At 42.2% G+C, this 27126-nt stretch overlaps 1 protein-coding gene across 3 annotated transcripts in view; it reads right to left on the minus strand.

Moving 5' to 3' along the window:
• SPAG16 (sperm associated antigen 16) overlaps positions 1 to 27126 on the minus strand; it is a 444022-nt gene that overhangs the window by 43115 nt on the left and 373781 nt on the right. Inside the window, exon 16 of one of the 3 annotated variants that reach the window (XM_083708995.1) lies at positions 17878 to 17912. The exons of the other annotated variants lie outside the window; for them this stretch is intronic. Within the exon in view, the coding sequence (XP_083565121.1) occupies positions 17893 to 17912 (20 nt within the window). The 3' untranslated portion in view covers positions 17878 to 17892. Of the gene's footprint in view, positions 1 to 17877; positions 17913 to 27126 lie in introns of those variants that run through there. 3 annotated transcript variants of the gene reach the window in all.

A 27126-nucleotide genomic window follows, 5' to 3' on the forward strand; every position in this document is an offset into this window, starting at 1 on the left:
CTCCCTTCACAGTTGGTGGAACCCCACTGGAAGTCAGAGATGCCATACTCCACATTAGGCACAGGTAGATGACCTCCCATCATCTTCCCTGTTCATTTAGACATTCCTTTCCTTCTGTTTGTTATGAGTGTGTGTGTGTTTGGTCCGGAAATGTATTTGTTTCTGAAAATCTTTGAAATGGGGCAACAGTTCCTTTTGAAAGGAACCAGGCAAATAGATGATATTACAAAAGAGATGTGTTAATATCTAACTCCATCCTATGTCTGTATTTAAAAAAAAGATTATCAATGTATTGTCCAGAGTTTAAGAACAAAACAAAACTTCCCTTCAATATTTTATGTGGCAGTATGGTAAATCCTTTCTGTTCTAATACCTCAGAGCACCCTTGACATCCCTAGTGGATAACTAGGATAAAGTACGGCCCCTGATTTATGGATAAAGGCTTTCTAGCTTTGCTGCTGGCTTTTAAAAAGGCACTGTGTATATGACATTGTGTATCAAGATGAGCATGTAATTTGGAGTGATCTTCCTCCCTCTCTTTTGACCTCCAGACATCTTGATAGAGAGACTCAGAATGGAGATAGAAGTTACTGGCTCAGAATTGTTTTGTTCCCCCGCCCCCATAAGGCTTTTAAAAGTCAACACTTTTACTTTATGTTCAACAGAAAGCTGCACTGCCATGTATACCATTCATGGAGTTTCCGTGGAGCTTTTTCTCCCAGGTTCACTAACAAAATTATCAATTCAAATATTTTATTTTAATTAAATTGATTGGTGTTTTTAATATATATTTAAAGGGACTTTAATTAAGCCAGAGTTTGTTACCAAGGGCAGGGCCAGGACTGGTGTCCCCTTCATGTCTTGCTTCCCTCATGCACACACAGCCACAACACACACACCCCCCCCCAGACGTACAGCCTTCCCTCCACACAATCTCTCAGGCACTCACACTTCCCCTTGCTTTTTCACAGACACATGCACATTTTAACTTCCCCTTCCTCAGTGATGCTGCTACAGCTAATTGCCACTGTCTTTGTGCTGCTTAGTGATTTGCCCTTTTGTCCAGCTGATCAGCTGGGCACTGGGGAAAAGAGTGTGTGTGCGGCTTGGGGAGCTGCACTGAGAATGGCCAAGGGCTACTTTTGTTCCAAGCTCACAGTTCAAGACAGAATCAGCCACAACCTCTTTTTCAAAAGCCTGGAAGTCCATTTCCACAACTTGCTTTCAATTATGTAACTCTCTGTTAATCAAATCACAGTTTCCTAAAAGGTTTCCTAAAATCGTTTTATAATCGATCAAACTGCTGAAGATCGTCAACTATATTCAATGAAATCTTCAGACTGTTTCAATTTGCTTTAACAGTGTCATAAACATTATTTTGGAAATCTAAAGGAACTGAATGTGCAGTCATTTTAGAGAACTTTGCATGTAGCCAGACTTTTCTATAAATTGTTTGCCATACGCTGTAAGTGTGACTTTTCCCTGTGCATGTACAAAGCTTCTTTGAATTACAGCTTTCATTTCGATACAAAGCTTAGATGAGAAATCAGAGATTTGAGGATGCTATATTGTGCATATCTTAGATATGGATATATATCTGACATGAAATAAGATATTTAATGTCAGTTACAGTTTTTGATGGAGCATAGCATAGACAAGACATCAAAGTAACAAAAATTGAGATGTGGAAACCGTGTAAATGTGTTTTATGCATGCACATAAGTGAGCATATCTAAAGAAATACATTCTACATGCATACACTTGCAAAATATGCTTCATCAAAATATAAATGTAGTTTACACATTATACATACCAGCAAAGAAAAGGAGCAAGCTCTTCCTTCAGTTATAATTCATAGGTAGTGGAGTACTTAATGTACCTGGGTTCTGAATAAACATATTAATTGTGTGATTTCAAATGCTTTTCGCTGTTCCTGACCTAGCTTTCTTTCACTCTGTGTGGATTTCAAAGATATAAATAAGAGATGACAATGTGAGCAGGTTGCAAAAGAAATCCACAAAACAAACCTTGTTTATTGGCTGAAAGAAGGTCATCCTGACCTAGTCATAATTGAACCGTAAAGTGTGAAATGTTACAGGAGGAGAGAAAATCCAGCTGCAGTAAGCTTATAAAAGAAACGTCAATAAGGAAAACAAAAACACTGCCCATGGCCTTCAAACTTCAAGAGGTTGTAAAGTAATGCAAATGAGCATCGTTCATGCCTAGCTAAGAAAACAAAAATACAAGCATAAACATTTCAAAGTGGCTTAAATGAGAACTAGTTGTACACACCAATTTTGCAAAAATACCAATTTACAAGTTTTCATACTGAAGGAAACACAATGGAGCACCATAATGATAAGGTCACTCAGTTAATGGAACTGAGTGACTGCCATAATAGTATTGTATTGTTATAGATAGAGATGGGGGGGACCCATCTAAACCCCATGATTTTGATTAATTGGGATATGGATTAATGTACAAGCAGCAGAGCTGTGCCAGACAGGGAATTGCTGGGCTGTCTTATGCAAACCAGCCTGGCTGGTTTAAAGGTAAAGGTACTCCTGACAATTAAGTCCAGTCATGAACGACTCTGGGGTTGCGGCGCTCATCTTGCTTTACAGGCCAAGGGAGCTGGCGTTTGTCTGCTTCTGCAGACAGTTTTTCCGGGTCTTGTGGCCAGCATGACTAAGCCGCTTCTGGGGAAACCAAAGCAGCGCATGGAAATGCCGTTTACCTTCCGGCCGGAGCGGTACCTATTTATCTACTTACACTGTGTGCTTTCGAACTGCTAGGTTGGCAGGAGCAGGGACCGAACAACGGGAGCTGATCCCATCGCAGGGATTCGAACCACCGACCTTTCAATCGGCAGGCCCAAGCGGCACAGTGGTTTAACCCACAGCGCCACCCGCAAAGAGCAAACCTGTTAACATGACAAAAGGTCTTGATAGGCAATTGGGGGAGTAATCCTTTAGCTTGGTGAGTGAGATGTTACTAAGGTGATGGGGGGTGAGGGGACAAGAAAACAGAGTTTTTGCTGGGAAGAAGAAGCAGAAGGAAGAGCTCAGATCCATCTTGGGTAGGCTGGCTGCAAGCAGCTTGTTTTGTTGCCTCTTGAAATAACTATGCAGTGAGATCTGGACTCCCTCCATGCAGACTGAGGGTGTAAATAAGTGAATAAACTATATTTCTTAAAGCCACAACAGTCTCCGCCATGTCTTCAGTTCTCCAAAGGAGCACAGATCCTGTATCCATGGGGCCTGGGACCCCATGGGCTCTTGCCACCACTTGGCAGAGACAGGGGCAGGCACTGGACTTTTGTAACAATATATAGCAGAGGGCTAAGCATCCAGTGAAATATAGGCCATGAAATGGTAACTTCCATGTGATCTTAATGCCTTTACCATAAAATATTGGTTGTTAACCTTACTAGATTGAGGCCCCTCAACCTGCAACTTAGTACCTACACTTGATATCTATCTCTCTCACTCACTCACTCACTCACTCACACACATACACCCCAGAGTTTCTCCTTTTCTTCTTTTATTTTAACTTCTCCTGCATCTGCCATTCCTAGGTTGCTTTCAAACTTTTCACACTCAAGTCCTTTAGGACTGTTTTGGCATTGCTGTTCTGCTATTCACTGGGAGTGGAATTAAAATGAAGGTTCCACACAAAACTTATGATAATACTACACTAAAGATGTGCCCTTTTAAGACTGTTCTGTAATATTTACTCATAAGTAAGTCCAGTGCAGCAAAGCTTCCCAGCAAGTTCACTAAACATTTCATCCTTGTAGGTTCAGTCTATTTACTTATGAGGTTTTTTTAGCACGACTGAGGGATTAGAGATGAATTGTCCCTTAGTTAGTCATCTTTTGTTCCCCATGAGAGGTGGGGGGGGGGCGGTTACTGGTTTCTCTCTATATCCCTCCTTTGCTATGAAACAAAAATTGGAAGGAAATCAGTAATGTGACACACACACCCTACAAGGAACGAAATCTGATTAATGAAGGGCAATTCATCAATAAACCTACTAGCCACTGAACAAGAAACAATTAAACAGGCTGAACTGGCAAACAGGAAGCTTTCACTTAAATGCATAATGGTTCTTAAATATTTCAAAGGCACTGTGCAGCACTTACATCTTAAAAAAAACAACTGGTCACAGAACAGATTTGAAAATAGCATGAGAGGGCAATAGACAGTGTGGGATGCAATGATTCAGCAATGATGTCATGAGGACTCATCTTATTATGAGAAAATAAAGGTTGGTGATGCCAGATGAAACAGCTAGTGCAGAAGCCAGCTCACTGTCCCTTCATTTTTCTTCCTTATTTTCTCATTTTCTTTTTAAAGAATGAAAAAAGGTGTTGGTGCTTTGTTGCAAATCATCTTAGACCAAGAAACAGCTCATAGGTCATCCAGATTAAAGCCGTGCCTTAATGCCTAAATGAAGGGCTAGCCCCTGCTAGGTACAGAGTCCTAGAATTAAATGTAATTCCAAGGAAAGAACATATGGTTCACTTACAGTGACAGGGGAGGTAAACCTTAAGATTACAGAATCATAGAACTGTAGAGTTGGAAGGAATCCTGAGGGACATCTAATCCAACGTCCTGCAATGCAGGAATCTCAACTGAAGCATCTGCTTGAGGACTCCATTCAGGACACTTCACTGTGACCAGTTGTCCCTGTTCCGCAGGATTAAGAGAATGCTGGAGTGGGCTGAGCCCCTGCAGGTGAAGAGGCACCTTTCAGTAAAGGCAGAGTGTGCAACTGGAATACAGCTGCTGCTTTTATATAGGGACTGGCCCAAGTCTGACTGTTGCTGAAGCAATTCCAGAGCTTTGCCCTCTGTTAGTATTCAGCCTGAACCTTGCAAAAGATAGCCTCATCACAGAGCAGAACAGGGGGATCTTTGCCTTTCATCCTACAAATTTATTCCGTGTTCTCATTCCCATTGTGAACCCAGTGTATCATAATGTATGACAAGGTTAAGGCTGGGATATCTTTGCTCACCAAAGAAGAAAATAGGATAGAAAGTGGGAAGCAATAAGCAAACTGCGAAAGAAACGTTGGATTGTCTGGTTCCATAGTTAATTTCTTCCTGAGATGAAGAGAGCAGAGGAAGAAGCATGCAAGTCAGAGGTCTATTCTCAATCTCATCCTGCAAGATCCAAACAAGTCTCCTGTGAGGTTACGTTAAATCATCGCACAGTAGTTAGCCATGTGTAAACCAGGTTCTGACTATTAAGAATTCTGCAACAAGACTGGCTGTTATAAGTTTACGCTTTGCAAGTATAATATCATTAACAACACCAATCAGTCAACATATGGATAGTGGCTATGGCTTAAATTGAGAAATGTTCATCTGCCAGTTTCAGTCATGAAGTTTTATGTATCCTTGAGATATTGAAATAGAACATGGAATCAGATGTGCCCTAAATACGTGCATGAGATATTAAGGCCTCACATATCAAATTACAAAAGCACACCTGAGACAGAATCAGATATGTAAAATAGACTAAGTCAATCTGATTAGGAACTATTAATATGCTGTTGTTTAAACCCAGCAGCCGCATGATTGGAGATTATTAGTGTTGTATTCCATGATGCTCCACAGTATAATCATGGAGTTGACCCAATACTCTAGCAGCTTCGAGCAGCACTCTCCAACCTGGTGCCCTCCTGATGTGGCTAGACTACAGCTCCCATCACCCCTGGCCATTGGCAATGCTGGCTGGGGATGGTGAGAGATGAGGTCCAAAGCACTGGGGTGGGGATGGGGCACCAGCTTGGGGAAAGCTGCCCTGGAGCTTTTTAGCCTACTAGCAGGACTTGCAAGCAGCCTGTGGTGAAAAACTGCAAATACGAGGCAAATACGATGGACTGCAGTTTAGTATTAACGTGACTTAATTCTGTAGTGAGAGAGGATTAAAAGAGATAAACCTTTGGAGAAAATGCAGAATACAAATACAACTAATAATAAAATCCCAATTCAGCAGATAAACAGATATATGCAATTGTCTACTAGATCCTGAATCACACTTAGCCAGGACATGTTGGAGGGGGGAGGGAGCAATGATGCATGTGGGGGTGATGGCAGAGCGGGGAGGGTCAGTAGGCCTGGCATGGCAACCGAGCACATGGAGGGGCAGTGCAGGAGCCACCCGCCAAAGATGCAATCCTGCAGGTTACAAGGGTCTGCTTCACTATCATTTTTCATGCTACTAGTGTAGCAGCACCCATGAGGATTCAGCCCTCCTGTTCTCTGCAGTACAGTAGCTTCGGCGGCGGCGATGATTTATTTATTTATTTATTATTTATACCCCGCCCATCTGGCTGAGTTTCCCCACTCACCTTGGGCAGCTCCCAACATAATATTAAAAAGCATCTCCTCCCTCGTGAGTGTAGGGATTAACTCGCCTTAACGCCAAGTTGGTCTGGGTCACATTCTCTCTTTGAAAAATCTCCATGGGGGGGGGGTTGTTTCTTAGAATTCCCAAGCAATGTGGGGCACTTTCAGTTATCAGTAAATGTTGCTGAAGGTGTCCAAGTTACATCTATTCCATGAGGCAGCCACAGTGAGATAAAAGATGAGCAAATAAATAAATGTGGTCAACTTGCTAACACAGCCTGCTTCCGACTCAGACTACTGTAGAGCATATGAGCAGAACACACAGCAGGTATAATGGGGATGAGTTTGGTCATAATGGGGGGAGGTCAGAGGGGCGGTGTCCACAGGTACAAAATTATAAGGGGGGGGGTGCAACCAGGTGCAAAGCCCACATGCCCTGCCTCTGAGCTGGCCGAGCGGGAAGGTGGAAGAGGTGTCAAGCAGAGAAGGCATGCAGCCGCCACCACCAGTAGAAGCACCAGCAGCCATGTGTCTCGTGGGATCTGTGCATGTGCGCCATGGCACGTGCCTCCACCCCAGCTGCCCAGTAGCCCCGGGGGGGGGCAACACTTTCTCCACTCTGGGTGCTGGCAACTCATCCTATGCCACTAGGTCAGGTGTGTGAAACTAGACAGGGGTTAAAAATGCACACGTGTCCCTGTTTTAATCTATAAAATGTTGTAGGTTATGATATGTAGAAGACAAGGGAGCCAACTTGAGCCCCACACTGTGAGTGCTCAACATCAGCATGCACTGCGCCATGCCGTGATGTTGTTGTGACGTGACATCATCATGTCACAGTGCACCATTATTGTGGTGAAGCATTGGCCAGGGCCTGTGCCTCTGCTGGGGGGCCCCACGGTGGTGAAGTGCCAGAGTTAAGGCAGCACTCTGCCATGGTGGCTGTGGCAGGTGGCGTTCGGCTGCAGCAGGCAGCATGCGGTGGATGCAGTGCGCAGAAGCTGCAGCCACAGCGCACTGCCGTGGCACTCGTGGGGGGCGCACAGAGGTGGCAGCCACAGTGGGGGCGCACGGAGGCGGCTGCAGAGCCGGCAGGTGTGGGGGACAGGCAGAGGCCGGGCATCCACAGCAAAAGCTTTGCAGGTGCCTGGGCCCCTGAAACCCCCTGGAGATGGTGGCAGTGTAACTAACAGTGTAAACTTGCAAGATGCAAATCTGATTACATGTCTTCATGCACTCATACAGACCATAATAGGGTGCTGGCTTAAAACATCTCTGCATGGAAGTTGCTCCATGTGGCAAGTCATTCATGTGCAAACACTTCAGCTTGCAATTCCAACAGCTGTCTTGAAGCCACTACATATAATTGTGAGCAAAACTACAAAATGTGAGCTGCTGCATGTGGAAGATTTGCTATTTGGTGTTGCACAACTTTCTGACTAGTTGCAGGACCTTAGCCAGACCTAGCAGAGTAAATGCAGAATCCAAAGAAGCAATTGGCAACTTTGCTGCAGACAGGATAGACGAAGCAGGAAGAAGGAACTTGTAGTTAGGTGTTTATTATATACAGTGGACTATTTACAGGAACAGAACATGGATCTTTAGCTAGCTCTCTCATACACGACTCACAACTCCTACACTGACACAGAACAACTGAACTACTGAACTCTGAACTAACAGATTCCAGTTTGTAGGCCATTAATTATCACTCCCTTGAGAGAGCTTGACCAATCAGGGAGCTGTTTCCATGTCTCTGTTATCACCAGGCAGACCTACGCCTTCAGATTGCCTTCTGGCTGTCTGCCAAACCTTAGTTGACTCTGTGTGAGTAGCTGCACGTACACAGATTCCCAACAGAACGAGCAGCTTATACCTTGTCAGCTGTATTCAGACTAACACAATGTGTTTACTTCACTTCCCCAATAGGGGGTGTTACTATAGCTTCCTTAAAAGAATCTACACTGTGTGCTATCAGTGTTAATAGTATCCTGTGCTCTGCTTTCCAGGAACTCAACCTCAGCCTGTCTGGGTAGCTTTGCACAGGTTTTCTTACCAAAATGTAACAACGCTTACCTAATTTGGCACTTACCAACAATTAGAGTGAAACAACTGGATACAATAAGGGACTACAGCTTTAAATGTATTTGCTGCTTTGTGTTGTGCGAGACAGTTGTTTAGAAGGCAATTAATCAACCAGTGATTCTAATGAGGAAGAGGAGGATAAAGGAAGAAGGGCAGAGCGAGACAAAACACTAGACTTTCAGTGAGAAAGTGTGAGAGCCAGTGTGGTGTAGTGGTTAAGAGCGATAGACTCGTAATCTGGGGAACCGGGTTCGCGTCTCTGCTCCTGCACATGCAGCTGCTGGGTGACCTTGGGCCAGTCACACTTCTGTGAAGTCTCTCAGCCCCACTCACCTCACAGAGTGTTTGTTGTGGGGGAGGAAGGGAAAGGAGAATGTTAGCCACTTTGAGACTCCTTAAAAGGGAGTGAAAGGCGGAATATCAAATCCAAACTCTTCTTCTTCTTCTTCAGTGGGGGAGGGAAGGTCCCAATAATCCTGCTGGATTAGTAAATGCATAACAATGGCTGGATTTCCAACAACAAAGATTCATGACATTGCCATATATTGAAAATATGCTGGTGACATTTTAGATGACTAAATTAACATTTTAATTTTTATCAACGAACTGCAGAAGAGTGTCTAAGGATACAGAAGTAAGTCTTGCCTATAATTATCTATAAACCCCAATGCGAAAGCCTTGTGTACTAATTGAGTGTAAAGGTTACTTTGCTGCTATTTTAAATTTATATGATGGAAGGCTTCCTTCCATCACCAAACTGTTCTGTGTTTTAATTTTTAAAAGTTTATGGCTCAGAGGAAGGAGAATCGAATTAATGACCTTCTCATGAAACTGCTTTTGCTCCTGTCTGGTGTGCTCCTGACCTTTTGCATTCTGCAGTCATCCCCAGCCCATTGCCCTCCAGCTGTTTTGGATAGCAAATCCAGCAGCTCCAGCCGGCATAGTCAATGGCAAAGGATTGTGGGAGTTGTAGTCCAAACCGTCTGGAGGGCAGCAGGTTGGTGAGGAAGCCTGGTATATACTGAGCTGGAAGAAAGTTTAAGAACAAAACCAAGAATCTTTTGTTCCTAAGTGCTATTATTGAATACCAGGATGTTATCTAACATGCTAAGGAAACAATAATTTGCCATCAAGAGGCTGGGAGAATTTTTGTTTATTAGTTCATTGTGATTCAATTTAGAAGACTCTGCTTCGGTGATCTTTGTGTAAGAATTTTAATTGGAAATGAATATCACAATCTATTTATCATCTCACACCACTAAGCACAAGATGCAGTTCATTTCAGTGCTAACACCTGCTACTTAGCTTTGCAATGTAAGAAAACAAAATTAAAGGGTTTTCCCATTTTTATAGGGCTAAAGGATCCCTGGACAGTTAAGTCCAGTCAAAGGCAACTATGGGGTGCAAAACTCATCTCGCTTCAGGCCAAGGGAGCCTGTGTTTGTCCACAGACAGCTTTCCAGGTCGTGTGGCCAACATGACCAAACCGCTTCCAGCGCAATGGAACACTGTGTCGGAAGCCAGAGGGCACAGAAACACCATTTACCTTCCCACTATTTATCTACTTGCACTAATGTGCTTTCAAACTGCTAGGTTGCCAGAAGCTGGGACAGAACAATGGGTGCTCACCCCGTCGCACAGATTTGAACTGCCAACCTTCTGATTGGCAAGCTCAAGAGGCTCAGTGGTTTAGACCACAGCACCACCTGTGTCCCATATATTAGAGAGATGAGCACCTCACCTCATAGTCATCTTTGACTGGACTTAACCATCCAGGGGTCCTTTACCTTTATTTTTATAGAACAGCTAGTATGTAGGATATAGACTATTTCTACACTGAAACATGAGGTAATAAAGAATGGATGTACCCATAAGACTGAGACAGTGGTCTGACAAACATAAATATCAGCTTAAGGTAGCTATACTTAATTAGGCAAATCCATGCCACTGGTAATTTTTATGAGTGGAAGGGACTGAAAAGGAATGAAATACTTTTAAGGTATGTGTTTATTGAATCATGTTGAGTGTTGAATCTGATATTCCGTTTATGAAATGGTACTCCAGGACACCCTGGAAGTTGTTGAGCTTTTTAGAAAACACAGTTTTTTGAATGACTTGCCTAAGCTCCAGGACAAAGTGCTGCCTTTTGGAAATTCTCCCTGAATGTCAATAGTAGCCCTACCATTACCACTGATATATGCCATTTACTTGGAGTGTTTTTTCCCAGGGTGTGTGTGTGTTAAATGGACTTGAAACTGTTTCCAATTCTATACAATGCACCCCTCCCCCAATTCAGTGATGCATAAGATTTGAATCAGGCCCTACCCCATAGAAAACAAGGAATTTTCCTCAGCTTGTCGAACCATTTCCCATTCATTTTCTATCTTGGATGGAAGACTAGCATTAAAGCCCTTATTGCTGTTTCTCTGTGAATGTCAGAAATTTATAGTTCTTCCTAATATAAAATGTTTACCTTGATTAACAAAAGTAAGGGTACAGAAAAATGCTTTATCTTTCTTTATAGTATCCAATTTTGGTTTTAGCAATCTAACTAATTAATATAATCCTATTAGTCTGAATGCCCACTGTGTAATATTTCAGTACTTCAGGCAAATTGATTTTCCTACAGATTATGCACACAGCATCATAACTTCCCATTAAACCAACTCCTTCGAATCAGCTCAAGCTCCCCCTTTTTTTAAAAAACAAACCCAAGCCCCAAATATGACAAATATTGTAGTACTGGATTCAGATTTTTCTACTATTAGGGCACAGTTCAGTCTAAACGTGATCACACTTATGGCTTCAAAATACTAGTTCCTGGGGATCCCAAGTGCAGAGTTGGCTGGCTACCTCCAGAACAGGATGCTAGACTAAATGGGCCATAGGACTCCAAAAGAACTTAGAACACTGCCTGGACAATGGCCCTCCAGAATTCCAGGCAATGGTCTCTCCCAGCCCTATCATATGCTGAGGATGCTTAGGATGCAAGCAGAGCAGATGCTCTAACCCAGCCTTTCTCATCCTGTGGGTCCCCAGATGTTGTTGAACTACAACTCCCATCACCCCTAGCTAGCAAGGCCAGAGTTCAGGGATGATGGGAGTTGTAGTCCAACGACATTTGGGGACCCAGAGGTTGTGAACTGCTGCTCTAATCACTGAGCTATGGCCCTTCACCTCAAAAAGCCCTTTTCTCTTTGATACCACATGGGATACCCGCTTCCTGTACAGTCATCTTCCAGCTCTTCCCTGCATGATGTAAGCAACTGAATGTAAGTTATCTCACATCATACAATGACAAACAACTGGGTGGGAATCTGGGACACTCTCTGAAGTACACCTTTTGCTATTGCCATGGCAGTGCCTAATATTCTTCAGTTTTTATTTGTGGTCTGAACAGACTAATTTCAGTGGGGTAGAAATGCCCCCACCCACACAAAGCACCTTGTGAGTTTTCTTTGCTATTGTGACCCCTGGCTACAACTACTGGAGAGCCATGTTTTTTTCCTCTGGTTGTTGTTTTGTTGTTTTGTCCTTCCTGAATTAGTCACACAAGAGATCCCATTCATTCAGAAATCATGTAATGAGATGATGTCACTATGCAGCATAGCCAGTCAGATGTGGCTGCATTACGAGTGGCCACATGTAATTACTGCATTGCATCTGCCTCTATTACTAGTGTTAACCAAGAATAAGAGAAAGAGAGGGCTATGCAAATTAATTGTGCCAAAAATAAGGGAGAAAACATTGCTGAAAATGTTAAAGAAAAACCCATGTAATATTAGGTCGGCCTTAAACGTTATCCTTTGATTTTACTGAAGGAAGGACTGAGGCTGAAAGACAATGAATTTCCCATTTCCCAGTGAATTCAAAACTAAGCTTGGATTTAACCAAAGTATTTTAGACCTACATTCATGTTTGCCACTCTACCCACTAAACAACACTGCCTCTTTATAAACACCAAGCCCACATTCCCAGCATGTTTGCAGTCCTGTCTCAGCGACGTCTACACTGCCTTGGTCATGTCCACAGAATGGAAGATGGCAGGTTCCCAAAGAATGTGCTCTGCGGGGAGCTGGCTTCAGGCACCAGGCCGGTTGGCAGACAAACTCTGTGTTGCAAAGATGTCTGCAAACATGACATGAAAACTGGAAACATTAACTCTGCCATGTGGAAATCCCTTGCACACAACCGCAGTGAAGACAGGCAGGCAACTTGTGTATCCACAGCAGTGACCAGAGAAGAAACAACTGCTGGAAGAGAAGAAATGCAGCAGCAAAACTGGACATGTTCATCTGCCTCAGCTGCAACAGAACATGTGTCTCCCACATCAGTCTCCACAGCCTCAGCCAGCACTGTAACCTTCCAGCAGTTTGTCTTCATCCCCAAAGACACACTACTCAATTGTCTCCCAAGACGGATGCCAGCAGCAGCATACATACAGCATAGCAACAGAACTTGCTCTAAAGTCTTACAGGGATCTATCTCACTGAAATAATTCCTTCTTGGATAAGTCTAATATAACTAACTTGCTTGGAGTTATAGGGCTTTGTGTTATTTGGCCATGGTTAAATCACACATTTCACTCACTGGGCTGTTAATATCCTCTGGGTACAAACTGCATTTACTAGAAAGCTTTCTGTTGTGAATTTCATCCATTGCTTGCCTTCTTCTGCTCCAATTTTAAAATATACTATTGGGAACAATTGTCAATTTGAAGAGGGAGATGGAATAGTTGTTGGAAAGCTTTCTGTATATGCTGATCATATTTCTGTATCAGTACAGAATCCCTCTAACTTTATCTCTGCATTGTGTCCTATTGTGAAAGAATTGCCTTTGATACCTTGATGCCACCTGAACATGTTTAAATCAGAAGTATTTGAAGTGGAATAATGGTTCTGTCAAAAGGGACGCGGGTGGCACTGTGGGTAAAACCTCAGCGCCTAGGACTTGCCGATCGCATGGTCGGCGGTTCGAATCCCCGCGGCGGGGTGCGCTCCCGTCGTTCGGCCCCAGTGCCTGCCAACCTAGCAGTTCGAAAGCACCCCCGGGTGCAAGTAGATAAATAGGGACCGCTTACCAGCGGGAAGGTAAACGGCGTTCCGTGTGCTGTGCTGGCTCGCCAGATGCAGCTTGTCATGCTGGCCACGTGACCCAGAAGTGTCTGCGGACAGCGCTGGCTCCCAGCCTATAGAGTGAGATGAGCGCACAACCCTAGAGTCTGTCAAGACTGGCCCGTATGGGCAGGGGTACCTTTAACTTTTAATGGTTCTGTCACATAACTGGAGATTAGAATTGGTGCAGATTTTAGTCAATTGTTTTGGATTAAAATTGACCATCTACTGGTACAGATTAACACATATTTAGATAACTGGGGTAACCTGAAATTGTGGAAGAGTAAAATAATCTTGTCCTGTCCTCTTCTGGTTTAGGATCTAAGGGAAGGCTGGGCTGACACCAGGAGGCTGACTGATAGGCTTCACTTCATCCCAAAGAGCAGGATCATAGCAAGGAAAGTCTTGTTAGTCCCAGAAAAAATGGATCTTTGGACCAAAGCTCACAATTTGAAAAAGAACTCTTGCAAGACAACAATGATTTTTTTTGTCTAAAATGTATAATCTGTTATTAGAATGGGAAACTAAAGACGAGCTTGTTCAATGGCACACTGGGCAATAGATACAGGACACAATATAGATCTTAACATCTGAGAAAAACTCTGGAAAAGCGACCTGAAATTTACAGCATACTATTCATTGAAAGAGAATTATTTAAAAATGATTAATAGATGGTACTTAACTCTGAGTCGGTTGGCTAAGATTTTTAAGACAGAATCAGATAAGTGTTGGAAGTATAAAGAAGTGGAGGGAACCTTCCTCCACAAGTGGTGAACATGTAAAAAGGTAAAAGATTTATAATGAATTGAAGGAAATTGTTCAAAATTACCTTCCCCCCCAAAACCAGAGTCTGTTTTGCTGGGGATAACCCAGACTGAAATTCCCAGGGGCCAGAAAATGTTATTTATGTATGCAACTACTGCGGCCTGTTTTCATTAGCTCAAAAATGGAAAGTGAGCGAGGATTGGCAACTTAAATTGACAGAATATGCACAACTTGCAGACTTAACATATAGAATAAGAGAGCAAGAAGAACATATGTTTAAAGAAGTTTGGAAAACATTTATTGAGTATATGGAAAATAACTTTGTACAGCCGAAAATACTGGTAGCATTGAGATAAATTTAACAGAGTAAATAATTTTTTATAGATGTAAGAGTGGAAAATTGATTGGAATGGTTATTGTAAAATATGCAGGGATGTATGATATGTAAAATGAACCACAGAAACAGAAGAAGGGAAGTCATTGGATATTTTAAAGTTTGTAAAATGTTTATTTGAAATTGTAAAACAGGATTTAGTAAAAATATTTAAAAGAGAAAGTCTGTTAGTCCCATCAAATCTGGTTGGCATTACCAGATCACCCCGACTAGGGCAGCAGGGCAAAAGGGCACCTTATCAACACCCTGGGGAGATGACAGAAGACAGTACTTGCTAGGACTCAACACAGAAAAACCTGTTGCCTCTGCAGCGTACTGTACCTGAAGCCTTGTGAGCACTTGGAAGACTGTCTGTTTGAGCCTCCTATTAGTCCTTTCATTCCCACTGTCTGAAGAGTCGCCTGCTATTGTAAAGGATCATTGCCATATGCTCTAGCCACTGGCTCATACAGTGTGAGGGTGATGAGGAAGAATTGGAGGGGTGTCCCTTGGGGTGGAGAAGTCCAATAAGGCCAAATTCTCAGGTTCAGATGGTCTAAAAGGGACGGGATGTCTCTGCAGGTGATTCCTCCCCCTAACCATCAGTCAGATGAAGGCTCATGGCTGGTGAACACTCTTCTTTCCATTCAAAATGTCAATTTTACAAATTGGGCCAGAACTTCTATTTCCTATAACTGATATTTCTTTAAGGGTTCACTTAAGAATATGATAGAATCTGACAAATACTTTTGTGTCAAAAGGGAAATAATACTGTGTATAGCATACTGTCTATGTGGTACAGTAGGAAAGGCCCTTTATTGTATGGTTTCCAACTAATCACTGAAATAAATAGACATGAGCAGCTTAGATGATTTTTTTTTTAGGCAAGTCTAGCCAAACATGTAATTTTATTATACACATTTGTTTTAAAAATCTGTTGACTTGATTTATATTTTGATAATGTTTCTACATCTATTGTTTTTAAAGTCTGTTTGTATCGCTGTTTTAATGAATATTTTATATCAGTTTATATAAGCTGCTTAGATATTTTTTGATGAAGCAGTCTATAAATCTTGCTAAATAGATAAAGTTTATCTATTACCGCATCTCAAAAAGGTTATTGTAGAGCTGGAAAAATTGTTGAAAAGGACAACCAAAATGTTCAGGGGGTGGAGCAACTTCCCTGTGAGGAAAAAGATTACAAGCTTTGGGGCTTTTCATTTGGCGCTTGGAATGATAACTGCCGTAGCTTTCTGAGAAAGATGAATCAAACTGTAAGAATCTGATATCTACACATATTTTGAAAACTGCTAATAGATATAGGAAGGATGTATAATCAGATATCTAGTTTTACGTTTCAGTTATTCAAGATGCAGAATTCAATCTAAATACGATGCGAGATGTTTTTGGTATTTGGTAAGCAAATGGGATAGGTTGCTGTATTGTGAATATGTGATTATTTAATTTCATCAAATTTGGGGGAAATGTTTAACAGCATTGTCTATTAATATTTGCCGGTTCAATGTCTCAATTTGCCTATTTTAAGGTTTTTTATATTTGGTTATGTTTTTCAAATAAGAAACAGAAAGTGAATGCAGTGGCAGTGAATGCAGTGACAAAAGAATGTTGGCAAAATATAAATATAATTATTTTGGATTCTACTCTAAGGGAAATGTTCAGGTTTGCCTAGAACAAAGACAACTGCGGACTGGAAGTTCAATATGTTCAAATGTATCTGAAACACAAACACACCAAATAAAGATAAAATCATTTATTATGTCATTAAATTTGAGGAAGGTACAATGTATCTTATACCACTAAGTTAAAAGATTGATAAAAGAGTTCAAGTTAAGAACAGAAAGTGTCATATGCTCAACTCTAATTTTATGCATATGTAGTGGGAATACTCCTGGGTTAATAGGTTTTGGGTAAAGGTTATGCATGCCATTATATTAATAGCAGAAAATAAGTTGAGGTCAGATGCTTGATAATTTTGTTCAACTGCCAGAAGGATGCTGGCATGGGGTTCTTATGGTAAATCTCCTTGTTTCTGTAAAGATTATTATTGCCACATGCTGGAAATCTAACAACTTAATGCAAATCTAAGAATGGTTGACAAAAGTGTGCACAGTCATGAAAACAAACAAACAACTGGATTGATGATTCTGGTCTGAAACTGGAAACAGGGATGGATTGCTTCAGAGATTAGTTTCTTTTATGCTGTATTTGAATAATTACTGTAATTGTCCTCTGTTCAAGGAACAATCCCCACCCCGTAACATACTTCTAGTATTTCTAGCACAATGATGTATATTATATATATTTTTAAGAAACAAAGCATGGGTGCATTTTTAAAAGCTCCAGCTTTGTAGTTGACCCATTCCCCCATAATTCTTAACTATGGACCTTCAATATGGATGGAGCTCACTGCTTGTCTGTGCTCATTTAGTGCTCGCAGTTTTTGTCACACTGGCTCAGTATGTGTTGAGAAATGGCCTGCTTTAGCTTGGGTCACAGTGGGTTTATTAACAGTGAACTCGGCCCTACTGTTGAGCCAAAATTGTCAAGCTGCAGCTCAAAGAAATCAAGCGAATACAACAACAGTTAAAAGATTAAAAGCTGAATTCAACAACATGCTGTGGTGAAGGTCCTGTCAGCACAAGAACTGCAGCTTGCCAGATGGAAGAATTTTATCCTTATCCTGCATGCTTTTCTGGGGCTTCTCCGCCCCCCCCCCACAAAGCCAACTGTGGGGGTGCTAGGAGGCAGAGGGGAGGAAAGGAGGAAAGCTCCAGATCATCCCCTGGAGACTCTTCTACCTAAATGCTCAACCTTGTACAGGAGCACAAAGATTCCTGTTTCCCAGAAAGGGAGTCTCAACTTTTAGACCATGGGAAAGGAGCAGTACCAAGTTCTCAACGAGTGAGGTCAAAGGGGAAAATGGGGATTGGCCAGATCACTCCAAGAAGTAAAAGTGGGAAGCAAGGGTACTAGGAACAGCGGACCAAGGAAACAATGGCTGCAAACAGTGCTGGGGAAAGTATATACAAAAATGAGGACTTGAGGGGAAACAGTTTCAGCCCCCTGCCCTGTGCAATGCTCACTGAGAGAACGTTTGTCAGTTCACTGAACTGTTCATGTCTTTCCTGAGGTGGTTTGTCCTTAGTTGATGTGCTGACATCATGTGGTCTTTATGCAGATCAAAAGAAGAAGAGCCCTGCTGGATGAGAAAAAGGCTTAATCTAATCCAGAATCCTCTTCCCCCTAGTAGCCTGTTCAATAGCTCCATGAAGGCCACAACCACCTCAGTAAATAGCATTAAAATGTTTTGCTTTGAATCATTAAGAATTCTGTCATATTTGATTATTTTATTTGTAAACAAAACTTATTCACTGAACTCAACATTTTCTTCCTTTGATCAAGGAATATTGCCCATATACTATTTGGAAACCAAGATTGCACGGCACTGTTCATTTTAGGAAAGGCTGCAGAAATAGTACCAGAATGACGAGGAAAAGTGATATTATTAATAATAACATTCTACTCAGCCTTTAGCAGCGACCAACTGATCCCACACTACTGAAATTTTCCTTCTTTACCTTGGCCTGACCCTGAAGGGAGCTTCAAGAGCCGTAGGTCAGCACTACCTCCATGCCTCCTTCCCTATTGGCAGGGGGCATAAGGACCCTGCTGGCACAGCTCCAGGCTGCAGCCTTTTGGTTTTTTTGCTCCACCATAGCAAGGGGATGGAGGAGAAGCCACCCTGATTCACCCTGACTGCAGTGGGTTTAGGGAGTGTTGTTGGTGGAAAAAATATTTTGGACATATTATTTTTATCTGCTTCTACCAACTGAAAGGTTCAAGGCTGAAGTAGGAAGACTCCAGAGCCATTAGCTCAAAAAAAAGTGGGCCTGAGTTTCTTCACATAAATGCAGATAAACCAGAGTACAAAACCCTCAAAGAGAAAATAAATGATCCATCTTTAACACAAAACACATATTTTTCTTTTATTTCCACCCCAGCTTTTGCTTCTTTTCTACAAAAATGCATCTTATGTGTTCTGGAAAGAAAACATACGAAGAAGGCAATGAAAATGTTGCCTGCCAAATTGATTTCTAAGAGCAGGGTTGCGGACCGGGGTGGAAAACAGTCTATAGCACTTGTTGAAATCTAATGCAATATGAGAAAACCTGGAATGAAAAATGGGCAGGGTTTTGGATGCATTCAAATAAAAGGCTAAATTTTTGACCCAGAGCCTTGGCCAGACCCCAGCCTGCCCAGAAAACTGCTCCAAGATAGTTGCCCCAGAAAATTTTAAAGAGGCATGGCCGGTGTGATGATGTTGTCGTAGAAAGGAGAGAGATGGAAAAGGGTGGGCATTTTGAGTGAGTACACTGCCGCTGATTGGCCAGCAGCATCCCACATGGGTTGACAGTTGGTTACTCAGCAGAAAACAGCCTAAATCGTGTTGCCCTTGGAGTGCCACTATGAGAGGAGAGTCAGCAGAGGTCATGGCACCCTCCGCCTCTTCAGTTGCTGCTCAAAGAAACCACCACCTACCTATGGTCATAGTTACCCTTGAGTTGGTTTTCCTGCATGGCATGGTTGGAAAATTCTGCTTTCTTGCCTAAGTTCTTTGCTAGAATACATAGTTATGTTAATTTCCCAAGGTCAGGAAGGGTAACTCTCTTTCCTGATCCTGCCAGTAAGGGGCAGTACATCTCTGCAGTGAGCCTTGAGTTTTGGAGAATGCCATACCACTGCAACCTTCCCTGGCAATGGTCCAGAAGAGGGAAGATAAAAAGTGATTCGGTGAAGTGTTCAGGGTTGACCCTACCTCAAGGCAGGGTTTGGCAACTGATTTTCAGCATCATTGAAGGGCAGCAAATTGTTTGTTGTTAAATTTCTTAATGTATTTTTACTCCTGGGTGGTGGCGCAGAGATGTTTGTGCTTCCAATGCAAAATTAACTTGGCTAACCTTGAGTGAAATGCACCTTTGCTTGGCGGGGGGTGGGGGAACTTCTTGTTCTCCCCCAGGGAGCAAAAGATCTTCAGCTGGCCCTAGAAGTGTTACTTGTGATTTTGCTCTGTGGCAACTGGGGTGTTCCCTGCACAATTGCTTGGGGTGTTGGCAGTTGACAATGGCTGGATTGATGAATGAACTGTGGAGTCTGCGGGTGGTTTGCCGAAATTTCTGCATTAATGCTCTGTAGCTTGTGCTGATGCACAAATCTGGAAGGTTAAAGGTGGACTACTCATAGCACAAAATAAAAACAGTTCTGTGTTGATGGGGGGGGGGAGACTTTTCCAGACTTATCAGTGGATGCCAGCAAGGCAGAAAACAAAGTCATATTTACATAATCTTTTAAGGTGATTTGGTTTAGCTGAGTAAAATGGGACTTACTTCTGGGTAAATGGGTATAAGATTGCAGCTTAAAGGGGCTCAAATCCAATTAAATGGCTTATAGAGCAGGGGGAAAGGGAGAACTCACAATATTTTGCTAATCATATTGTATTCGGCTAGGAATAACATTTTTATGGCATGCATTAAAGGTTTGAATCGCTTCATTAATCATGCTCATTTCTCCTTCACTGATCTAGATATGATTCATACCTTATTTTGCAAAGACTAATGCAAAAGGCTGGGGGCTTGCACTTCTTTACTCGAATGTTTTTGGCTGATGGTTATGAAAATTGTTTCTACCTTGCTTAACCATTTTGTCTCAGAATATGCAGGTTATAATTACAGGCAACACCCCTAGTCTACCTCCAGCTCCATTTTTAATTTCTCTAGTATAAATTGGAAATAAGGAGCATGATTTATTATTCAGCTCTACAAAAGAAACGAAGGCTACAGGTCTTGGTTTAAAGAAAAGATGAGAGGGAGAGGAGAGAGAGAGAGAGAGAGAGAGAGAGAGAGAGAGAGAGAGAGAATAGCCTTTTTCTAATCTATCTATAATTTACTTCTGTAAGTAGTCAATTTTTAAAATGCAGGTATTAATCAAAGACACTCAGAAAATCTGAGAGACACACTCAAAGCTAACCAAATAATTTGGGTGCATAGTTTAATAACACACCTCAGGTTTCAGTCCAGATTCTTGTGAACATCAAAATAATAAAATAAAATAAAATAAAATAAAATAAAGCAATGCCATTGTAAGTACTGGGAGAACATAAGACAGTTCTGGCAAACTACATTATAAATTCTAGCCTTGGGTGTGTGATTTAAACACATTTGCTGCCAAGGAAACGCCACATACATGTATACGCTTGCTGCTACCAAGAACGGAAGCATGAGAGAGCTGCTGCTAATGAAAAACAATCAGCTGAGAAGCAGCAAATTTCAAATTTATGTCTGTGTCATGGATGCCTGGAAAGGGAAGATGCTATATCCATAAATATTAGTTTGTGATTAAGAGCAGGTGAGCCCAGGGGCGGGGAGTAGTCTCCATTTACTTTTCCAAGTAGCATATTAACCTAGCCTATCGTGCAGCCTTTGAAAAAGGAAAATTATCCACACACTGGCATTAAAAGTCACATTAGGGTTTGCTTGGGAAAATAGTTCACCTTTTGCAAATTGCACACACAAAGTTCCAAACACCTGCAAGTGGTTTTGCCCTCTTGATTCAGCTCTGTGTTGCTCAGGCAAGACTATCACCAAGATGAAAAGAATTATACAACTGGTTCAGCGTAGCCAAGTGAGATCTGGAGTTTTACTTCTCAAGCAGCACGTCCCATGCAACATGTAAAACTCAATTAAAATGGAAAGTGCTTTCTAAAACTATGTGCATAGGTTGACCCACCCAGGGCAGCCTCTGAAAAGTTGTCACAGTGTAAACCCCTCAGCCAAGCCTGGAGGCTACAGCCTTGTCTTATGTGAGTGTTACTGGCCCACTTTGGTCCAGCCTTGCCACAGACTCTTCCCCACCCCCGATGGGAACAAGCTGCCTGGTAATTTCAATGGTTAAGCTGAAGCAGCATCACAGAGAGCACCTTGCAGGGAGAGACCTAGAAGCCGTTAGGCACCTCTCCTCTCCACAGAAAAGAGGGTCTACAAGTGCTGTGGTAAAGGGACTATTTCACTGTACTTGGAATAGAAGGGTCAAAGGCAGGAAATTTCCCAGTTCTATGTACAGGGTAAACATTCATAAACTACTGGCATGATGGTGTTGTGAAGTCTACCTAGCATCCAGTCCCCTTTAAGGGCATGGGTAGGGTTTATGTTGCTTTAGCTATAGAGGTCAGATTCCAGGAGGAAGCTCATTTAGGGAATAAGATTACTTGGGTTCAGCCATGACAGGGCTTTTATTTTCTCATCCATAGAAGAATTATGGAAATTTTACAGCTTGATCCTTAGGAGAATGTTTCCCTGGGTTTAATGTGGGTTAAACTACAGAGCCTAGGACTTGCCGATCAGAAGGTCAGAGGTTCGAATCCCCGCAACAGGGTGAGCTCCCGTTGCTCGGTCCCTGCTCCTGCCAACCTTGCAGTTCAAAAGCACGTCAAAGTGCAAGTAGATAAGTAGGTACCGCTCCAGCGGGAAGGTAAACAGTGTTTCCGTTCGCTGCTCTAGTTTCCCAGAAGCAGCTTAGTCATGCTGGCCACATGACCCAGAAACTGTATGTCGGCTCCCTCGGCCAGTAAAGTGAGATGAGCGCTGCAACCCCAGAGTTGTACACGACTGGACCTAATGGTCAGGGGTCTCTTTACCTTTAAGGCTTTAGGATTGCTGTATTTACTTGATAATATGTCAATAATAATATGGGACGCAGGTGGTGCTGTGGGTTAAAGCCTCAGCGCCTAGGACTTGCCGATCGAAAGGTCGGCGGTTCGAATCCCTGCGGCGGGGTGCGCTCCCGCTGCTCGGTCCCAGCGCCTGCCAACCTAGCAGTTCGAAAGCACCTCCGGGTGCAAGTAGATAAATAGGGACCGCTTACCAGCGGGAAGGTAAACGGCGTTTCCGCGTGCGGCTCTGGCTCGCCAGAGCAGCGATGTCACGCTGGCCACGTGACCCGGAAGTGTCTCCGGACAGCGCTGGCCCCCGGCCTCTTAAGTGAGATGGGCGCACAACCCCAGAGTCTGTCAAGACTGGTCCGTACGGGCAGGGGTACCTTTACCTTTACCTTTTTATGTCTCATTTGATTATTGGAGCTTTTATTTATTTATTTATTCAGGAGTAAGATTGCTCTCCTAATCTAATTTACCTGAGTGGAAGCCCCACTGAATTCAGTAGGGCTTGCTTCTGAGTAGGGTTGCACTGTAATGCTTGTATGCAGACTGATTAGCCGATAACCTGCTCACTCAGGCCACTAACTGACTTGCTTGCTGCCTGCCCTTTCATTTAACTGGGGCACACATCAAATTAAGTGGGCTTAGGACAGCAGCAAAACAATTGCTGCCTATATTAGGTTCTAAGGGAGCTAAAAAAAATTCAGATTTATTTTTATACATTTGATTTCAAGCAAGTTGACACAAGGAGAAAGCAAATAGGCAGTTGTGAAAGAAAGACATCCATAAAAAGTGCCAGAAAAGGGGGTAGGGACTGTAGGAAGGGGAAATGAGACTCCACTCCCAAGACCCATTTATTTTAATAAGACTTACTCTCAAGTAAGCATGCATGGGACTTCAACTTTAGTATTTCATTGAAGATTTGGAATGAAAATTTATTTTATTTAGTTGCTTTCTAAAAAATGGCAAGATTTTACAAATTAAGGGAAAACCCCTTTTTTGTTTTAGAACTGTAAGCTACTTCAGCGTGGGAGAATCAGATGAGGTTCTTCTATTTTTTAAACCTTTTTTGCCTGCACAGTTTCAAACCATGCAGGTAAATGCATAGCCCTCAAAGCCCCTTTCAACCTGCTCTTGACAATAAGCTGATTGTTGGGTCTTGTGGAGCCCTTGTAGAGTGCTTTGCAAACCCCAACAGTAATTATTACTGGGTTCTGCAGCAACCTTTGCACAGGGCTTTGCAGGCAGCACCAATCAGTTGATCACCAGTGCCTGCAAAAACTTTTAGGATGAACAAGGTCTTTATCTGCCCCTTGCCTGACATCATATATGACATGAGGTGTAGGACAGGGGAGCACTGCTTGGCTGAAATGGGTGGGTGAGCCAGAGGTTTTCCTCCCCTGGTCTATTGGAAAGCTTCCAGTGAACCAACCCCAAAAAATAAATTCCCACAAAGCCTGCGGCTTTTGTGTATCCTTGAACCAAATTTAGAAATATTTTCTCTTCCAGTACTAGGATCAGCAACTGCAGTTCTCCTTCACTGCAGATAAAGAGAGCTTGTGTGATAACAATGGTGTCCTTTTTTTATGTGATGTTTTACAAACTTTGAAGCGTTAAAGTTTTAAAACACAAATGACAACCTAGAGAGGTTTCTCTTGTGCCCTGTCTCAGGAAAAATAACTTCTAACCTCTTGAAGCAGGGTCAGGCATCACATGCCACTTCTAATCCATATAACTGTTATAAATGTATACTCTGCACCAGCCAAGCCAGGAACATATGATATCATTTTCTTCTACAACAACAAATTGTCACATCATTTGACTATTCAGAACTCTTTCCCAAAAAGCTACTGTAAATCAATATTCTCAAGATGGCAATATGTCACTTTCACTCCCGCCATAGTTCTTTGAATCAGAGGTGTTTCCTTCTTCTTAAGACGTATAAGGAGATATTAAGTACCTGACAGCTGTACCTGACAGCTCATTTCTGCTGTTTAAGGTAGTATAACTATACCCAGTAGTTGAAAACCGGTCATGATAAATGACAAAAGGACATCATGGCTACTCAGGTTGGAAGTCACAGTTGATGTGTAGCCATACCCCAGAGCAATAGCCTAGTGTATTATTGTGTGCCTCCCTCAGTCTCCATTTAGAGTTTAGTAAGGTAAAATGCAGGACACAGATGTCATCCTGTTAGGTGTTTCCCTGTCCTGGTTCCATTTCATTGCCTGTCAATTGCAAGAGATGGTAATGCAATGACATTATTTCATGTATTTTGCAATACTGAAGGTGACAGGAGACAGAAAAGGAGAGGATGTTTACATAGGCACCAAAAGGGTAGTCAACAAGGCAAGTGTAATTCTGGCCAGAATTTATTAACGATAAATTGCTAGGCTTGGTTCTACAACAGTTGCATTAGATTATTTGTCTTTTTGTTGTGAAAAGCGGTACTGGCTATGCTTGCTGCTCATCTTAAATATGACACAAGCACTAGCTTGGTGTACTGTTCTAAAGCTTTTACTTTAAAAGAAATGGAAACATTTATAATAATCACTATTTTGCTGCTTTCTTGTTTCCTGTGCTCTAGCTCAGCCTTTGATTCATTTTATTTACTGAGCTACCAAAATTCATTTTTTCCCATTGGTCATTTATGCATGCACACCACTCCACTAAAAGCTTCACATATTGAATTTTTATTCATTTATTGTTATGCTGAGTTTAAATTGCTGCTTATATAAAATGTAATCACAAATAATAGAATCATAGAGTTTATAAAAATATTTTTGTCTACAAAAACATACTTAAGTGCTTTGTCATTATATTTGAAAGATGGGGTGGAGCAAAAGCTTATTGACTTCTTTCATGAATCAATGCTTTGGAAGAAAGATGTCTCCTACCCTTCACCTCTGCCCCTGTGCTCCAGTCTGCACTCATGACCAAAGGAGATTTGACAATTGCAACCATCACATATGTTGTTCCTGTGACTATCCTGTGCACATATAAAGCAGGGAGGTGCTGTCATGGTCCTATCCTGCTCGTGGGCTTCCTAAAGGCACCTGCTTGGCCACTGTTAGAAGAAGATGCTGGACTAGATGGGCCACTTCTTATATTTTCAACTGACCAATAGTGTGGGGGAGAGAGGGAAAAGTGGTAGCTTCCAAGCTGCCTAGATTGAGGAAACACAGAGATCTGAAAGTTTTGCAGCACACAATGTTATAGGGTTAGTTCTTTGGTACAACTCGACTCCTTGACCAAGAGAATTCTAGGCTGCAGATGTCCCACCATGTCTCTGGTGGTGCTGTGAGCTGGGAATCAGTGCCTTAGACAGTTCATGGGTTGAGTTCTATGGTGCTTCACAGTTTTGCCTTTGTGAGTGCTGTAAATTGCCATAACCTGGACAATTATATTATGCTATAATTTGGCATCAGGTTCAGCCAACATCGTCTATCAATTTTTCAATGGCATGTAACTGCTGTGATAATTTCATTCTTTGGCTAACCTCGCAGCCTAAGGTGAAACTTGTTCTCTCCATTAGTAGTAACAGTTATGAAATCATTTCAGGTGTTACAACAATCGATCAAGAGGAAAGAAATCCAAGTTATATCTGTGATAACATTGGTTTGATGCCTTTCATTTCTCTTCAGGAATACTGACAGCTTTTGAGGAAGCTGATAGTTAAATAGAGCCATCTGTGCAGCAAGGGAAAACAACTTTAAGCTCACACATCTACCGGCAATAGGTGCCTTCATCTCCTGAATATGGAGGTCTAAGATCTCATTAGAGCTGCTTCAATCATTATAAATACTTCTCCGAACATTCTTTCAAATTTTGCATGAAATATTCATGGCCTTTAGCATTTTGGTATAAGGAAGGTAAAAGGACTGCATAGGCAATTGAATTGCTCCTAACATTTTCAAGAAAAGAGGTTTTCAAAATCACACACATGAAGATTTCTCACCCTGATATATAAAGGAATTGGTATAAATATACTTGTGCACCCGATGTGCACTTTTCACCGAAAGAAACACAGCTACATGAGTTTGTCTAGTCATCATTAGTGATCCAATGCCATTTGTTTTATTGGTACGGTTTAAAGAGAGCTGCCAGCTTTAGCTGGTTGATAAGTACACTAAAGGTTTTGTCAATTAGCTGGTGGGGCTGTAAATTAAGGGCACACCAGTTTCATTTTGGATCTTACATTCATAAAGAAAGAAAGTTCCCTGAAGAAAGTTATTTAGCCCAATTTCTATGGATGAGCAGTATGAACATTTCTGAATTAAACAGAACACTTTGTAAGTCAAAAGTTGAAGCTCATCCCTGGATTGTAGGGATGGACAGCAACAGGAGGCTGAGCTAGCTTCCTTCCTTAAACTTTGTTGTTGTTGTTTAGTCGTGTCCGCCTCCTCGTGACCCCCTGGACCAGAGCACGCCAGGTCCTCCTGTCTTCCACTGCCTCCCGCAGTTTGGTCAAACTCATGCTGGTAGCTTCGAGAACACTGTCCAGCCATCTCGTCCTCTGTCGTCCCCTTCTCCTTGTGCCCTCCATCTTTCCCAATACCAGGATCTTTTCCAGGGAGTCTTCTCTTCTCATGAGGTGGCCAAAGTATTGGAGCCTCAGCTTCAAGATCTGTCCTTCCAGTGAGCACTCAGGGCTGACTTCCTTAAGAATGAATAGGTTTGATCTTCTTGCAGTCCGTGGGACTCT

Source organism: Podarcis gaigeae, assembly GCF_964106915.1.
Source record: "Podarcis gaigeae genome assembly, chromosome: 1".
NCBI classification, from domain to species: Eukaryota; Metazoa; Chordata; class Lepidosauria; order Squamata; family Lacertidae; genus Podarcis; species Podarcis gaigeae.